This window comes from Dioscorea cayenensis, unplaced genomic scaffold (assembly GCF_009730915.1).
Source record: "Dioscorea cayenensis subsp. rotundata cultivar TDr96_F1 unplaced genomic scaffold, TDr96_F1_v2_PseudoChromosome.rev07_lg8_w22 25.fasta BLBR01000614.1, whole genome shotgun sequence".
In the NCBI taxonomy this organism is placed as follows: domain Eukaryota; kingdom Viridiplantae; phylum Streptophyta; class Magnoliopsida; order Dioscoreales; family Dioscoreaceae; genus Dioscorea; species Dioscorea cayenensis.
This window is the reverse complement of record NW_024087005.1, coordinates 19,056-36,734: the sequence shown is the minus strand read 5'-3', so window position 1 is coordinate 36,734 and position 17,679 is coordinate 19,056. Positions and strand designations below refer to the sequence as shown.

General features: G+C 34.6%; 4 protein-coding genes across 5 annotated transcripts; 2 read left to right on the top strand and 2 right to left on the bottom strand.

Annotated features, from left to right (window-relative positions):
- Positions 1-2,242: 2,242 nt before the first annotated feature.
- LOC120254762 (rapid alkalinization factor-like) lies at positions 2,243-2,961 on the bottom strand. The gene has a single exon (XM_039262807.1). It carries the CDS (start codon positions 2,885-2,887, stop codon positions 2,501-2,503), a length of 387 nt encoding a protein of 128 aa, XP_039118741.1. The 5' UTR covers positions 2,888-2,961; the 3' UTR covers positions 2,243-2,500.
- Positions 2,962-3,781: 820 nt separating this feature from the next.
- On the bottom strand, positions 3,782-4,565 carry LOC120254763 (early nodulin-like protein 2). 2 transcript variants are annotated; one of them, XM_039262809.1, is made up of 3 exons: positions 4,531-4,565; positions 4,371-4,446; positions 3,782-4,264 (listed from the first exon to the last, which is right to left on the bottom strand). In XM_039262809.1, the coding sequence occupies exons 1-3, from the start codon at positions 4,555-4,557 to the stop codon at positions 3,876-3,878; spliced, it is 492 nt and encodes a 163-aa protein (XP_039118743.1). In that variant the 5' UTR covers positions 4,558-4,565; the 3' UTR covers positions 3,782-3,875. The 2 variants fall into 2 exon arrangements, with proteins under 2 accessions (XP_039118743.1, XP_039118742.1); XM_039262808.1 differs by having other exon boundaries at positions 4,371-4,565.
- Positions 4,566-6,971: 2,406 nt separating this feature from the next.
- On the top strand, positions 6,972-8,398 carry LOC120254756 (protodermal factor 1-like). Its single transcript, XM_039262794.1, has 3 exons — positions 6,972-7,180; positions 7,318-7,693; positions 7,787-8,398. The coding sequence occupies exons 1-3, from the start codon at positions 7,024-7,026 to the stop codon at positions 8,112-8,114; spliced, it is 861 nt and encodes a 286-aa protein (XP_039118728.1). The 5' UTR covers positions 6,972-7,023; the 3' UTR covers positions 8,115-8,398.
- A 5,121-nt stretch (positions 8,399-13,519) lies between these two features.
- Positions 13,520-17,110, top strand: LOC120254761 (trifunctional UDP-glucose 4,6-dehydratase/UDP-4-keto-6-deoxy-D-glucose 3,5-epimerase/UDP-4-keto-L-rhamnose-reductase RHM1-like). The gene is made up of 3 exons (XM_039262806.1): positions 13,520-13,692; positions 14,587-16,186; positions 16,294-17,110. The coding sequence occupies exons 2-3, from the start codon at positions 14,636-14,638 to the stop codon at positions 16,756-16,758; spliced, it is 2,016 nt and encodes a 671-aa protein (XP_039118740.1). The 5' UTR covers positions 13,520-13,692; positions 14,587-14,635; the 3' UTR covers positions 16,759-17,110.
- Positions 17,111-17,679: the final 569 nt, after the last annotated feature.

Here is a 17,679-nt window from a genome sequence, read left to right as displayed (position 1 = left end):
AACATTTGCAACACCAACATCATTGGCTCTAAGAAGAAATAATCTGTTAATTGTCATGCAAACCTGTGCCATCTTTTTTTTTAGTTTTGGTTTCTTTGATATTGCATACACCTCTTGTGAATTCTATGTCGAATCCATAGTCCATCATTTGTCCAACACTTAGCAAGTTGTGAGCTAAGTTTGGAACAAATTAAACCTTGTTTAAGGTAGTGACCTTTCCTTTGCTGGAACAGAGTGCAACCTTGCCAATTCCTTCCACCTTTAGAGTTTTCCCATCTCCTACTCTGATAGTATGTCTTGGAGTGGCTTCAATGTGCTGGAATAAGCTCTTTTCTCCGGACATGTGATTAGAACAACCATTGTCTATAAGCCAAACTCCTCCTGACTCTGTTGGAAGTATTGACTAATATGAGATTCCAGGCAAAGTGGGAGCAGTGTTTGAGATTTGTCTGGTGATGTAGGATAAGCATTGGAATTGTGAGCATGAAGTGAAATAAAGGAGCTCAACATTTTATGTTTTTATTTGATGCTTTAGTTTACTTTTACTGTAACAAACTGTATGAGTTTGTATGTTATCTGGCAATTATGTGAACATGTCTTACATGTGTTTGCATATATGCCTGTATTGTTAATGAATGAACTATGATTGAATTCTGAGAAAAACTCTATGTTCTTCTTCTTTATTTTTCTTCTTATATCATAATTCAATGAGAACAATAGATTGAGAGAGGCTGAGAAACAATATCAGAAATACATTTGTTCAACCTTTCGATCCTATCAGTGGTATCAGAGACGTTGAAAAATGTCAAGCTCCTTATCTACGAAGGATGCTAACGTTCCCTTCTTCAAAGGAGATAACTACAATCTTTGGAGTTTGATGATGAAGACAACGTTCTATTTAAAAGACCTGTAGAAACTTGTGGAGAAAGGCTTCAGTGAGGAGGGTAATGCAACTAGAATTAATGAGAGCTTAAAGAAGGATACTAAAGTATTGTATCTCATCCAACAAGCTCTTGATCCTATAATCCTTGTGAGAATTTCAGAAGCCAAGACTGCAAAAGAAGACTGTGATATTATTAAAACCGAATTCCAGAGAGATGCAGAAAATTTAACTATCCAATTGCACTCTCTTCAGCGGGAGTTTGATTATGTGAAGATGAAACAAGGTGAATAAGTCCAAGATTTTGTTAACAGAGTGTTGGACATTGTATATCAAATTAGGATGGTGAAAGAGGAACTTCCACAAAAGGCTGTTGTAGCCAAAATCCTTAGGATTCTCACTCCAAGGTTCTCACAAGTAGTTCATTCTATCATTGAAGCAAAAGATCTCTCTACTCTTACTGTCGAACAACTGAGTAGTTTATTAAAGAATCATGAGTCATTACTTAACATTGAAGGACATCAACTTGAAGGAGACAAAGCTTTACATGCTGGTAGAGGGAGTACATAGTTTGCTGAGTATCCACACCATGGAGGGAGAGGATGTGGCCGTCAATTTCCCAGAGGAAGAGGACGAGGACACGGCAAAAGCTTTGAGCCTGCACGCATGGAGTCCAATAGTTCAGTGGATTCTAGCAAGCAACACAGAAATGTTCAATGTTTTGTATGCAAAACATATGGGCATGTCAAAGCTCAATGTTGGTATAGAAATAAAAAGCTTATTCCGACAAGCCCAACGAGAAGAAATATGATTATATAAATTAAATAAAAAAAATGTTGGATTTTATTATTGTTTTACAAGTACAATGTAGATATAACAAAGGTAAAAACCTTAAATGATAATAATACTTTCAGACATTATATGTTTATATTTAATAAAATATGACATAAATTTAAATTTTGACTATTCATCCCATTTTTTACTGTGTAACACAGTAATAACTGTTTATTCATAATCAAGAAACCATTGGATCTCAATCCAACGGTCCAAATCAATATCTATAGATTAATAATTTATTGACATTCAGAGAGGGATTTGATCCTATATATATATATATATATATAGTTTTCAAAAAAAAAAAAATCTCTATTTTTACGTCAATAACACAGTGGTAATCCTACATATGAGATTCCTTATCTTATTTTTGTTAATAAATAATAATTCATAAACTTTATTATGTACAAATATACTCACACACACATTCATACATATGGGTGCAAATTAAATTAAACTTTGTTCTACTCATCAAAACAACACAAAGCAACAAACACCAACAGTAATTAATTACATTAACAAGTAACAAACATCTTGAACAAACAATTACAAAACAACACAATAAAGCAAACAACATATCAGTAAATGAATGTTGTATGAATGACATATATAGGGCCAAATACAAATACACATATAACTCCCATTTATTTAGCTAAAAAAAATTCCAAACAATAGTCTTCTTCATCATGCATCACCATCATCACCATCATCATCGTCATCAGCTCATGCTTCCATTAATTATTCATCCCAAACTCTTCTTCTGATCCCTCTGTCAAGCTCTCATCATCACTTAAGATACCTTGCACACTTAGTGATAACACTGCATCCACGTCTATAAGGGTTAGCACGGCGCCCTTTCCGGCAATTATAGTAAGAAGATCCCCGGCGATTGCATGGCACTCTGTTCTTCATAAGAGCACCATAACTGATGTAGCTTGCTCGGCCTCGCCGAGCATACATTAGGCTTCTTCGGTTAGTCTCAGAGTCCATGTTCATCTCATCCTCTTCACTGACACAATCTCCGATGATCCCATTGCATGTTTTTGATTCATTAAGGCCACCATCAGCTTCGGCCAGAGAAGTGAAGGTTATCGGTGTTATTTTTCCGGCCGAGGACTTGGTGGTAAAGGCGACAGTGATTAGGAGGAGTATAACCATAATTCGGAGAGCCATGGTGAGTTAAAGAAGACCTCTTCTTCCCTTTCTCCTTATGGAGAAGGAGAGGAGGAGAGATGAGTAAAGAGAGGGAGGGAAAGAGGAGGGAGGGAGGGAGGGGGAGTTGTTGAAGGTGGTTGTGGTTAATTAGGGTTATGGAGGGAAGGGATGGTTAGGGTTGGAGGTTAGATTTTATGGTTGGTTGTGGACATGAGATGCGGTTGACACGCTTTGTCTAACATTTGTTTGGTTTGTGCTTTGTTTTCTAAGTTTAGGTGGTCAACTTTGCATGCATACATGCATGACGTATTTGCATGGGAATGGGATTTAACGTGTGGGAAATAATTAATAGCTCTCGTTCTTTGTTGGATGTACTAAATATGTATATATATATGCTCGGGTGGTTAATTTTACCCATGTAATTTATTGAAGTTGATTTGACTTAAGACAAAGTAGTTATTTATATGAATATTAAGTTAATTAATAATCCCTCATAATAGTTTCATCTGAGCCTAATTAATATAAGTTTAAAAAAATCTTGTATTTACTATATAAAAAATAATTAGAATTAATATGGTTATGTATATACACACACAATATAATACAAATTATATTAATCATCTAATTACAAGATGATAATTTGACCAATTTAATTTGTAGAGGTCAACCAAGAAGTCAATCCATCTAGACTGATTTGAAGTCATCTAATTAACAAAGATTAGTTTGGATCATACATTTACTCTAAGAGAATTATCATGAGTTATATATGTATAACATCTTTATACAAGAAACCAACAAATTAAAGGCAAGTCATTTTTTTTCGGAGATCTAGAGGAAGTGGAAATAAAAGAAAATAAAAGGAAAGAAACAAACAACCTGATCGACTTTTATTTTCTCTCAATTTCACATCCATTTATTTAACTCCAAACAAATACATGAAAACAAAAAACCAAAAATAATAAATACAAAACAAACCCCAAATACAAACTTTGAGAACTCCGATCACTCAAGAATTCAGTGAACCAAGAAGCCAACCAACACCCATCAATCCAAAGAAGAAACTACAGCAGACACTCAAAGAAGACGAAGATGAAGACGAAGACGGAGAGTTCAATGCTGAAGGAGAGACCTCAGGAGGAGAATCATATCCAGGTGAAAGCTCCGGTGGCATCACCGTGTTCTTGTTTCTTATTGCTAGAACAACTACATTCAATTTCTGCCCATCACTGCAATGCCCCGGCACACCGCTAACAAAAAAGAACGGTCCCGACCGATCGAACTTGAACTCAGTGTCACCGTCGAAAAATTTCTCTATTGGATTGTTCATGTTGCATGAATAATAGTCCTTTTTGTCCACCACCAACACTGAATCATTCCCTTTCTTGTATTTGAACACTAAGAGTACGTACATAATTTAAAGTGATGCATAATTATTAAAAAGAGCTAATTAGGATTATCAATACAAGGTGGTCAGTCATAACCATAAACCCTAAAAGCTTACCAAGTGTGTCATTGACTTGAAACCGGTTTCTCTCTGCCCAATGATTGTAAGTTTCATTAGGGTTCAAAACCCATCCCTGTCTTCCTCCAACGTTGAACTTGTATGCATGAGAGCTTGAAGAGATGAATAACAACAAGAAAATCATGGTGGAAAAACTTACAAGTTTGAAGTCCCAGTTGAAGGCCATCTCTTTAATCTTTAGAGACAGAGGGAGAGATGTGAGGGGTGGCAGAGAGGAAATGGTGTAAATATATAGAGGGAAATTAGGGTTGGCCTTTCAGTGGGGGAGCGCATGCATGCATGCATGAGTCGGTTTATGGACACACCTGACCTGGCAGATAGTGATCGATGGGTATGGTGTAAATGTATAGCAGGGGAATTAGGGTTAGGGTTTGAGGAGGAGGGGGGAGCTGCATGCATACGTCGTTAATGGACACGTGGCAGATGGTGATGGTTCCTACGTAGACAAACGAGAACGTTTGGCGTTTTGGCTTGTCTTTAATTCTCCCGGAACACCCTAAATTTAGCTGGTTTTTTAGGGTGTTTAATGTATACAATTTTTTTTTTTCGGGTAGAAAATTGATGGTAAGTATATGTAAAATAATTTTTGAGAGTTTCATAAGAAAACAGAGATGAAAGTAATTAAAAGATAATATAAAATAAAGGAATTCAAATTTTATTAATTACTATATAGTTCTTTTCCTTTAATTCTATTAAACATTAAAATTTTACTTCCCAAGTTTAATTAATTAATTCTAAATTTTGTTTTATATTTCTTGGTTTGTTGCTTCTTTGTTGATTGAGAGTCTGAGACGAATGGCATGAGACAATAATTGTTGTAATTTTACTCACTGAAATGTTGTTTTTCATATTTTAATCGATTTTGTTTACCCACCTTTGCTTAAAAAAAAAAAAGACATTTCAATAAAAATAATGAAAAATAATTAATCAAGTATCCAAATAATCAATTTTAGAGGTTAAAAATAATTCTTTTTTTTAGTATTTTATCTAATTCTCATGGTGTAAAAAAAATTTAAATATCTTGAAGGTTTTTCAACAATTTTTTTTAATAATTATAAAAATTGGTGGCAGATTCGTAATGTAAAAAATACTGAGGCAAACTGGAAACTAATTAATATGAAGCCAAAACATCTTTGACTATTAATTTCCATATGGTAGAGTTTATCCGTAATATTTATAATTTATAAGATATTGTACATATGACATTATCAACGAAATCCCTTTGTAGTCATTTTGGCTGGCAAGGAATGGGCACTTTATGATGCATACCCAACTAACACACAAGAGGATACTAAATGCATCACATAATATATATCTTTATATATATATATGGTGTGGAAATATATATATATATATATTTTAAAAAAATGATTTATATTCCTGCTTTCAATTCATGAGCAATAGAAACACATCCCAAACCTTTTCGTATTTATTTGAATTTCATTAAGAAATGTGAAATTTTATTAGAAATTAATGACATATATATAATATCAATGAATAATAAATTTCTATTAAAAAATATTTTTAAAAAATGGAAGTGAATGACAAATATGTTTCTCTAAAGTTGGCATGCAACTTAATTGCATCCAACTACTCTTATGTCCCACTAAATTTAAGGCCTTGTACCATGCCTCATGAGCTAGCTCTGTAGCAATATTTTATGGATATATGACTAATACGTAATATATATATATATATATATATATATATATATATATATGACATAGTTAATTTTTCTTTTTTCAATAATTTATATATGTATGTCTGATTAAAACCTTAAAAGCGTACTGGTATCAACTAGGCAAAGTTAAAATAAATTGATTTATATAAGCTTTTAAGGTTTGTTTAAATCCAAAAGCACCGCTTCAAAACTTATTTTGCTAATTAAATTATATGTTTTTTTCTAATAAAAGTCTTATGCATAAAAAAAGATGTACATATAATTAACACTTAATAAATTTTTAAAACTAAGGTTTGTTTAGAGCTAAATTAATAAAGTGAACCGGGATAAATCAATCCATCTACCACATTAAAAAAAATACAAATAAGCAAATGATAATAGCTCCTAGAAAAAAAAAAAATCTTATAATTAAGAGATAAAATAATAAGGATAATTGTTTTTTAATATGAAAGACTTGGTTTATGAGATTAACTTCACTGCAAAAGACTTAGTTCTAAAATCCTCGGTTGTGAGTGAGAATTTATAGCCCAATCTCTATGTCCCCTGATAGTATATCAGCTTGTTATATTTGGGGGAAAAAACTAAAGCCCTTATGTCTTGTTGAATTTTAACCATGGACACATACTTTAGATAACAAATGAAGCTTAATTAATTATATCCACACATTCTATAAGATACACTACATCTACGTGAACATTCACTCATGCATCCTTTTAATATCCATATATATATATATATATACATATAAAACAAAAGACACAAGAAACATTAAACCCTTATCAATGCACCCTGCAACACAACAACTAACAACACACTGTCAATATTTACTCAAGATGTGAAATGCCATGAATCACACAACACCATCTCTTCCCCTTCGCTTCATTCTCTATATAGATATACACAATTAAACTCCATCCCCTCACTCCTCATCACATATCAAAACTCTCAACAATGGAGAGAAAAACAAGCACATCTTTCCTTCTCTGCATTCTTTTCTCCTTGCTTCTCTTTGATCACTGCATTTGTAGAACTACTCTTCAGGATTTCTCAAGCCAGAAGACATACTACACTTCTCCTGATCCTCACCACTCTTCTCCTCCTCATCCACGTACATATATATATATATATATATATATATATATAGTTCTATCTCTTTTATTTTTCATCCATATTTTCTAGTCAACAACTAACGAAGTATCTATATATATATATGACTAACTGATATTAATGCATATATGTACTCAGATACACACAGGAGGAAGCCTTCATGTGGGAGTACACCACCTCACAACTACGGTTCACCGCCACACCGGAGTAGTGGTGGCGGTCATGGTGGTGGTGGCGGCTACTACAACTCACCTCCAAGCTCAAGTTACACACCCACTACTCCACCATCTCCAATTCTTGGTCCAGTTACACCAACACCCACAACTCCAATCATCTCCACACCTCCTTCTCCAGTATACATTGATCCTGGCACACCCACAACTCCAATCATATCCACACCTCCTTCTCCAATATACATTGATCCTGGCACACCCACAACTCCTATCATCTCCACACCTCCTTCTCCTAGACCATTTGATCCTAGCTCTCCTCCATACTACCCTGCACCTTGCAGGTATATACATATATACACACTTTCTTTTTAAACATTTGGGTTGAATTAATTGGAATGAACTAACATTTTATGTATATATATTTGTTTTGTTAGTTACTGGATTACACACCCAGCGGCAATATGGAGTTTATTAGGATACTGGGGGACGGTAGGTGGATTTTTCGGAAGTAGCTTAGCTTATGGGAAGGATCTCACGTTGCATCAGGCATTGTCAAATCCTAGAACTGATGGAATTGGAGAACTCTATAGAGAAGGAGCAGCTTCTCTTTTGAACTCTATGGCTACTACTAACTTTCCTTTCTCTAGTGAGCAAGTGAAGGATGCTTTTACTGCTGCTTTGGTTTCTCAGAAGGCTGCTGCAACTCAGGCTGAAATCTTCAAGCTTGCTAATGAGGGCAAGCTTAAGAAGAAGAAGCATTAGATGTTTTAATTATTAAATGAATATTCCATGCATGCATGCATTTATATATGTTGTGATCTTTAGATATTAATTTTGTCATGTTTTTGGGTTTGTTGTATGTGTGTGTGTTGTGATGTTTTTAATTTAGTGATGTTGTTGTTGTTGTTGTTGTTGGTGTGATCAGAGGGCTTGTATAAGTTTGATGTATTGTAATATTGATTGGTGATGTTGGTCTTGTGAATTAGATTGAGTGTAAATGCATGGGTGTTATTATGTTTTAATGAACTTTGAGATTACTTTTTAAATATTATGATGTTTTTTCTTTTTAAATAGTTATTGGATGAGATTTTTACCATTTACACATTTATTGAGGTTGGTCCTGCTGCTTTAATTTAGAGATTTAAGTGTCTCACCAACTTGCTGCAGTTTTCACATGGAAAAAAGTTTTTTTTTTTTTTTTTTGGAAGCACATGGCGAATTTAATGTTTTTATTAATTTCTTCCCATTTTCAATTTTTTTAATAGTTAAGAATAAAATAAAACAATCTATTCATGCCATCAAGTTAGGGAGCAAGGAACAAATTTATTTATTTATTTTATTAAATTTAAGTTTTTGTTTATATTTCTTATGATATTAATAATTAAAATAATTTAATTATACTTATTTATTTGTGCAATAAATATACATAAGATCTTTGAAATTCAAGACATACAGATAGTTTCCATCGCAGAAGTTGCTTAATTAAATTATTTTTTACATACAATATTGCCGCAAAATTAACCTCTTTCAACATTTTAAAAACTCTGATGCAAAGTTAGGAAGATTGCCTATATATATATATATATATATATATATATACATAGACACATGTATCTGTGATATTCCATGTGAGATTTTTTAATGGATTTAACAATAACAAGTTGTTAACTATCCTTCCCTCACATTGCATAATCAAGGGTAAGCTAAATATAAATATATTATTAAATAAAATTTATACTAAGCATGTTTTTAGATTTACTTTTCATCATCTATAGCCTTCTACTTAAAAAGTTTTTACGTTTGTTAAATGAGGGTTTTATTGGTCTTCATATTCATATTATCTTATTTTGTTCATTCTTTATAGCTTGTTTTTTTTTAAATTTAATATAGCTTCTTCAGTTTTTTTTAATTAAAAAAAAACTTTTTTTAACTCATCAATAGTTCAGTAGATCCTGTTTAGCAGAAAGATGCGTCCAGACCTATGAATTAGTTGACATTTCTCACATTGCCCGGGGAGGGGAGAGTGGCTGAGTGGTAGGTCAGTAATATTTTTTTTTTAATTAATGATAATATGATTTATGCAAATACATTTTAAGCACATGTATCAGTAAAATTAAAAATATTGCACATGATTTGATGAATTTTATTTTATTTTATTTTATATACAAGGATAGTTTTTAAATAATATATAATAAATAAAATTATGGGAAAATACTTATGTTTAAAACTTTAATTATCAATATATGTGTGGGCCCCAGCCTTGTTTCCATTCATTTGTAAAGACCTTTCAAGCCGGGATTCTTGACCTCGTTCCATGCAAACCTTGAAAACCGAGAGAAGCTTGTTCACATTATTTGGTAGCCATCTAGTTCTCACTTTCTCTCTCTCTAGAAACCTTCAAAAAAAAAAAAGGCTGAGATGGAGCTCATTGAGCTTTCTTCTACTCTCTCTCTATCTCACCATCAAAGGTTGAAGCTTTTGGTCTCTTCATGATCACACTAGTTTGCTTAGTGTTTTTTTCGCCAAAAAGCAAGATCCTTCCAGAGCCACAAAGCATCTACTCATGCCAACCCAATCATGCGTGGCTCTTCACATGTCCTGAGTCCATGGTTCAGGGAGCTCAAAGGGAGACTCCTTTTTGTGTTTTTATTTTTTTGGCAATCGGTTGGGGGATGTGGCTGATGAGAAGTTGGAGTTTAACAAGATGTTCAATGATGGTATGACTAGTGATTCGGTGCTTGTTGATGATGTTGTCATTGTGACTTTCAGGGACGTGTTTTATGGGTTGAAGTCATTCGTTAAAGTTGGTGGAGGGACTGGAACTATGGCAAGAGCTATAGCTCATGTTTTTCCTTGTGATTTAAGTACACTATTCTTGATTTGCCTCATGAGATTAATACTGTGAAGGAAGCCATTAGTCTTGTTGAGTATGTTGGTGGTGTTAGGTTTGTCTCTGTTCCTCTTGCTAACACCACTCTCTTGTTGGATAACTTCTAATACCCCAACATATAGCATGTCAAAGCCATTCTCACAGACCCCAAGAAGTTGCTTTAGTGTCGACTGGAGTCTTAGAAGTTGAAGGATTCTCTTTTAGGTAAGTAATCCCCGAGAACTCATGTTTTCATTATTGGAAGAATTTCTTTTTCTTGCCAAAATTATTATCTATTATTTTATTATGATATTCCTGCTTATTGTTATTAATCATAAAATTATTTATTGTCGAATAGGTATTTTCATGTATTTCTGATTTGTGGCCTTAATTAGCTATAAACTTAGTATTTATGTTTTGGTATGTTATTTTTAGAATGACTACTACTTATCTTGAAATGTTAACGCATCATATATATTAGAATATTTGGTTGTAACCAGTTCCTTATTTATCTATTTGTTCGTATACGATGGGGTTACGATCATATTATGGTATGAGGATAAGATCAAAGCTCTTGAGTTAATATATAGTCGATGCTTTTATGTTTTAAAGAGTGTATGCTAATTATTGATAATATTGAGACGATGTACAGTTCTGTTGGGCATATATGTGTTTAGAGAAAAATGTTAATGGGGGTGAATGTTAGATGTGAATACATCAAGAGAAATGTTGTACTATAACTCTCGAGGCAAGGTTGAGTCTTGAATGACGAGGTTTTTAACTTACTTGTCTAGTTTGGAGATCATAGCTTTTTCCTTGATGGTATCCTTAATAAAAATTGTGAGGTTAGCACTTGGGAAATAAATTAAATGATTTGGTGGTTTAGAGTCAATATTTCAAGGTTTATTGGGCTGGATTATTACAGATTTGAGACTTCGACATTCTATGTTCATGCATGAAATTGCTAGAATGAATTTTTTTAAGTTATGATAATGAGTTGAATGGGAATTGGGGCCCTAAATTCGGAGGTCATAGAAGCACAATTTCAGATGATTAAAAATTGAAAAAGTTGTAATGATTTCTTTGATCTATCTACCTGCCAAATTTCATATTTATTGGATATATATTCTATAAGATATGATCAATTATAGTTGACATGTCTTGGAGGTATTATTGTGTAGGCATGCAGATTTAGAGGCCAATTTCCGGATTTAATATGTAAAATTAGGCAAAGTGTTCAGAATAGAAAATATTCCTTATTACCATGACCTTCAATTTGCAAAATTTCATGTTTATTGGATTTATAGATTATGAGTTATGACTCATTAAAAAGACTTGCACATGATGACATCTATATGCAGAATCTTCAGATTTAACATGATCTTTCTCATTCTCGGAGACTAAAATTGGGTCAAGTATTAAACAAGGAAAAGGTTCAGAATTTTCCTAAGTTACTTACTACAAAATATCTTTGCATTTAATGTTAAATTCTGGGAGTTATGCATTTTGGAATGAGACATATTAGAAGTATTGTTATGCAGAGCTTGTGAGATATAAATGTGCATAGTGATTAGTTTTTAGTAATGATTTGGGAAATTATTTATTTAATTTTTGTAAGTAATTTCTGTATTTTTCAGTTATTTTTTTCCTAAATTGGGATTATGAAATTGTATATTTACATTTTGTTTGAATATTTGGAAAAATTCATGAATATTACGCATTTCAACCTTGAGTTTTTTTGTTTGAATGCTTTGGTCTCCAAATGAAGCGATATGCAACCACATCGGTGGGGGTTAAATCCCGACCTTGTCGACAAGTAATTTTTGGGAAAGTGAGACTGCGGTTTCGCACCGTGTCCGTTCGGTGAAATAATCAGCGACCACTCGGTATTCAATCTCGGGTCACTGAGGGTAAATAAATGATATCTCGTTATTTTTGGCTCGGATCATCACCGAGGATAAACAAATGACCTTTGGCACTTACGAGTGAATTTGGAGACTTACTCTTGAATTTGTTATTTTTTTGGGTTTGCCCTTTTGATTTTGAATTTCTGCAAAAACACAAATATTTGTCCTGCCTTGAAATTTTTACGTATTTTTTTGATATCGTATTTACGGGTTTTGAATTCGAATAATCATATTTGTAAATATTCTTTATTAGAATATTTCACTTTTGTATTTTGTTTTTGTTTTAAATTATGTTTTTGAAGACCTATGCTCATTTACGGCGAATAATTATTCGCGATTCGAAACTCCAGTATTCTTTTTGATTTTAGTTATCTTGAATAGCGTTACTACTTGAGAACTATACCTCTGTTGAACCATTTATTTTTGTATTTGTTTAAACTATGTTTAAACTTTGAATTATTCTTAATATCGAAAATCGAGATTCGTAAAAGTACATTGTTTTAAAAACAATTTACGGATTACTTACTTTGGGCTAGTGAGCTCATGGATTTTTCTTTAAATCCTTTTTCGGATCAAAAAGTGATAGATCGGGCGTGGATCTTGAGAGATTGTCTGTAGTTGTTGTCTTATCCTATTGTAAATGTTAAGTTCTTGTTATTGTGTATCCCTGTATTTTGTATTTTGGACTTCTATATCCAAGTATTGTGTACTTTGTAGAGTTTGTAATCTTGTAACTCAGTTGGGTTATTATAGTTTTGCCAGTCCTGGATCAGATTTTGAGGCCTTGCAGGCCTATGGGGCTCACGCCTTGTGGGTTTGCGGCCGTTTGTCTGCGCACCGGGTCTGGTGAGCCGGGTTCGGGGCGTGACAATATGTTATTTTTAGGGAACTGATTTGATTATTTTGATGAGTTAATTTAATTTGTTAACAACAAGATGTGTCCTCTACCATTATGCGGATGAATTTGTAGAACACCTATTCTTATTCTATTTTCATTGAGCAAATTTGGAGCTATTTTAGTCAATTGTTCAAGTTTACCTACTTTTTAGGCTCATTGAACGAGATATGGGGCTTTTGGAGGAATTCCCAACTCTTTAACTTAAAGAGACCAAAAACCACTTAACTCGTGCTATTATATGAAATATTTAGTTCGAGTGAAATATAAGCTTTTTCTACATTATTTGATTATCCTAAAAATTTACCATGTACTCATCTTATGGTTCAATACAACTCTTTAAGGGGGAAAAAAAACAGTGGGTTCTCCAAATTTAAAGGGTTCTATAATTAATATGAATATGAAGGTATTTATGTAAAAATAACAATTAGTGAAGTTATAAGGGGTTATTTGTGAAAAAGCAGTCCACACGTGTTCTTCTCCAATGTGGCTTCTTCACGGCCATCTCGCTCTTCGATTCCAACCACCTCCCCGCCTCTCTCTCTCCCTCACTCGCCCCTTGCTTGCGTTCAGATCTTTGATTTCGTTCCCTAGTTCTTCCACAAATCCCTCAACTTATGCTCTCTTCTCCCTCTTTCGCCTGAAGGCAAATCGCAGTGATCCATTCTCGTAAGTCTATCTCTTCGTTTTCTTTGAATCGATTTTTTTTTTCCCATCTCGTGTTGTTGCTTTTCGAGATGGCTTGGATATGGATTCCTTAAATCTATCAATGCAATCCCTTGAGCTATTAAGTCTTGTTGATTTCTTTTTCCAAAATCGGATTTTGATTGTTTGTAATGTGTGTTGCATTTGAGCCTTAGATTACTGATCTGCATTGCTTTTTGGATCTTTGTTTTGTGATGATTTGGATGTTAATTTGTGATTGGTATTGAAAAGTTCAATTTTTTGTATGATCCCGTTCATCAGATCTTGTGAGTTGTTGGTTCTATATTTTTATTATATTTTGTTAAAATTTGGAATCTATTGGCTTGTTGATCTTGACGAACAAAGCAGGAGATTGGAAAAGAAAACTGATGCTAATTCTGATTGTCCAATTGCCATAAAAAAGATAATATTTTTAAGTTTCAATTGCTCCCAATTTGTCTTCCTTTTCCATCACCGTTATTATTTCCTTCATTCTTCATTGGGATTTTCCTAAGTTTGTATGATCTTGTCTTGGTCATAGGCTGTGATATTTATCTTGATTTCATTTGTTATTCCTTGTTTTTTATTCAATTGTGTATTTTATAAATGTGATTTACATAACAATTTATTTTAAAATTGGAAGAAGCTTTATAAATCTATTGAGTTGCGGAAAACTTTTAGCCTGTTGGTTTAGTCAGGGTTCCATCTAATTATTTTGATTTTGAGGTCTTGTCCTAAATATTAATATCCTTTCCTTGCTCCATTTATGTGTTACAGATAACGCATTTAATTGATTTATTCGTTTTTTGTGTTCTGTGTTCTCTCATTGGTCAAATGTTTTAACATAATATGCTGTGTTTGTTTCTGTCTTTCTCTTAGTTGTAATATATAGAGAAGTGAAGAAGAGAAAGAAGAAAAACAATAACCAATGGCTCCATACAAACCAAAGAACATCCTCATTACTGGAGCAGCTGGATTCATTGCGTCTCATGTGGCAAACCGCCTGGTTCGCAGCCATCCTGAGTACAACATCATAGTACTTGATAAGCTTGACTACTGCTCCAACCTGAAGAATCTCCTTCCTTCCCATGGCTCCCCAAACTTCAAGTTTGTCAAGGGTGATATTGGTAGTGCAGACCTTGTTAACTTCCTCCTCATCACTGAATCTATCAACACTATAATGCATTTTGCTGCTCAGACTCATGTCGACAACTCCTTTGGAAACTCCTTTGAGTTCACCAAGAACAATATCTATGGTACTCATGTTCTCCTTGAGGCATGCAAGGTCACAGGCCAGATCACAAGGTTCATCCATGTTAGCACTGATGAGGTTTATGGAGAGACTGACGAGGATGCTGTTGTTGGCAACCATGAGGCTTCACAGCTGCTACCTACTAATCCATACTCTGCCACAAAAGCTGGTGCTGAGATGCTTGTGATGGCTTATGGGAGATCTTATGGCCTACCGGTCATTACCACTCGAGGGAACAATGTTTATGGACCGAACCAGTTCCCAGAGAAGCTCATTCCTAAGTTCATCCTCTTGGCAATGAGAGGCCAGACTCTTCCAATTCATGGTGATGGATCCAATGTCAGGAGTTACCTCTATTGTGAGGACGTTGCTGAGGCTTTTGAGGTCATCCTTCACAAAGGAGAAGTTGGTCATGTTTATAATATTGGGACAAAGAAGGAGAGGAGTGTGCTTGATGTTGCGAGAGATGTCTGCAAACTCTTCTCTCTGGACCCTGAGGCTGCTATTAAATTTGTGGAAAACAGGCCTTTCAATGACCAGAGGTACTTTTTGGATGATCGGAAGCTGGAGAACTTGGGCTGGACACCGAGGACCCAATGGGAGGACGGACTCAAGAAAACAATGGAATGGTATACAAGGAATCCTGACTGGTGGGGTGATGTTAGTGGGGCACTTCTGCCTCATCCAAGGATGCTGATGATGGCTGGGATAGAAGGACACCTCCATGGCTCTGAAGAGATCAAGGCTATGGTCTTTAAAGCATCAAAAGCTGTTGTTTCAAATGACACTTCTGGCTCTTCTCCTAATAATTCCTTGAAGTTCCTGATATATGGGAAGACTGGATGGATCGGCGGCCTTCTTGGGAAGATATGTGAGAAGCAAGGGATAGCATATGAATATGGAAAGGGTCGCCTTGAGGAGTGTTCTCAGCTCGTGTTGGATATTCAGAATGTGAAACCTACTCATGTCTTCAATGCTGCCGGGGTGACTGGCAGGCCAAATGTTGACTGGTGTGAATCACACAAACCAGAGACAATCCGCACTAATGTTGTTGGTACATTGACTTTGGCAGATGTCTGCAAGCAGCATGGTTTGTTAATGATCAATTATGCCACTGGCTGCATATTTGAGTATGATGCTGATCATCCTGAAGGGTCAGGTATTGGTTTCAAGGAGGAAGACAAGCCCAATTTTACCGGTTCATTCTATTCAAAGACGAAAGCTATGGTAATTTCTTTTATTCTCTCCTTTGAATTTCTTTATGCTTGCTTCTGAGACAACTATTGATGGTGCATCACTAATTTTAATTTTTCATGAAAAAAATAATAATGCAGGTTGAAGAGCTACTGAAAGAATATGAAAATGTCTGCACTCTTCGAGTTCGTATGCCGATATCCTCAGATCTTGGCAACCCACGCAACTTCATCACTAAGATCTCGCGGTACAACAAAGTTGTGAATATTCCAAACAGTATGACGGTCTTGGATGAACTTCTCCCCATTTCTGTGGAGATGGCGAAAAGAAACTGCAGGGGGATATGGAATTTCACCAACCCTGGTGTCATTAGCCACAATGAGATTCTTGAGATGTACAAGGCCTATATCAACCCCGGCTTTGAGTGGACCAACTTTACTCTGGAAGAGCAAGCCAAAGTCATTGTTGCACCTCGGAGCAATAATGAGATGGATGCTTCAAAACTGAAGGCTGAGTTTCCCGAGTTACTATCGATCAAGGACTCACTGATTAAGTATGTTTTTGAACCTAACAAAAACAGCACCACCGGAGGGGAAGCTAAATAAAATCAAGCTAATCACAATTCAAATCAGAACTAACCATTGCATTTCATTCTTTGTATCGGAGTCTTTCCACGACTACATGCCATGACAACAACTTGCTTAGGTTGGGAAATTCTTTATTCAATTTTGCATTAGTCTGTTTTTTGTTCCCTACAAATTTTTATTTAGTTGGCCAGTATATTTAGTGGCCCTTTCTAGCACATTTATAGTTATCTTGAGTTCCTATACATGAAGGGCTGCATCATTTGAAAATTCAACATTTAATTCTTGTATTCATCTGTTATATGTTATTATTCTTATTTTTCTATTCTATACCATGTAACCTTTGTGACTGGCCGGACAATAATATGCTTTGTTTATGGCTTTTTTGAAAAATTATGCTCTACCCTGTTGTCGAGGTGTGTGGCTTCTAAAAAAATATGCACTACAGCAAAAACAGCCAGAAATTTCAATTCATGCACACATCATCATTGCATTATATCTTTTCTTCAAAGTATATTTCATGCTTCATGCTTGTTTTTGCTTTAGTATACTTTGTTGTGGCAAGGTTAGCATAAACCTGAGTCAGACCCTAAACTCTGTGATGAATGGTGTCCAAAGTAGGTTGCTGTTCATCCTCATTGTGTTCTTGATAGAATCGAATATGTTCTTCTGCACAGTCGATGAGAGTACAATGTTCAAGGAATTACGGTTCCATGAGCAAATTTAGTTACATTTCTGAAACTCACTACCGAGATTTAGCAACACCCTCTCAAGGAAGTAGGAACCATGTGTGAATGTACCTCGTGCTCATGCCTGCAAGCTGAAAACAAGTAATTCGATAAATTAACAAATGTTAGACTAGCAAGATGATTAATCACCTGTACCAGAATTGAGCTCCGGCAATCCAACATAAGTAAACACATTGCCTTTTTTTCCATTTCA

Excerpts from the sequence above, each read along its gene's own strand:
- LOC120254762 (XM_039262807.1), bottom strand. The coding sequence starts at position 2,887 with ATGGCTCTCCGAATTATGGTTATACTCCTCCTAATCACTGTCGCCTTT.
- LOC120254763 (XM_039262808.1), bottom strand. The coding sequence starts at position 4,557 with ATGGCCTTCAACTGGGACTTCAAACTTGTAAGTTTTTCCACCATGATT. Across the intron at positions 4,265-4,370 it reads TCAAGTCAATGACACACTTG|TGTTCAAATACAAGAAAGGG; the intron begins GTAAGCTTTTAG and ends ACGTACTCTTAG.
- LOC120254756 (XM_039262794.1), top strand. The coding sequence starts at position 7,024 with ATGGAGAGAAAAACAAGCACATCTTTCCTTCTCTGCATTCTTTTCTCC. Across the intron at positions 7,181-7,317 it reads CTCTTCTCCTCCTCATCCAC|ATACACACAGGAGGAAGCCT; the intron begins GTACATATATAT and ends ATATGTACTCAG. Across the intron at positions 7,694-7,786 it reads TACTACCCTGCACCTTGCAG|TTACTGGATTACACACCCAG; the intron begins GTATATACATAT and ends TTGTTTTGTTAG.
- LOC120254761 (XM_039262806.1), top strand. The coding sequence starts at position 14,636 with ATGGCTCCATACAAACCAAAGAACATCCTCATTACTGGAGCAGCTGGA. Across the intron at positions 16,187-16,293 it reads ATTCAAAGACGAAAGCTATG|GTTGAAGAGCTACTGAAAGA; the intron begins GTAATTTCTTTT and ends ATAATAATGCAG.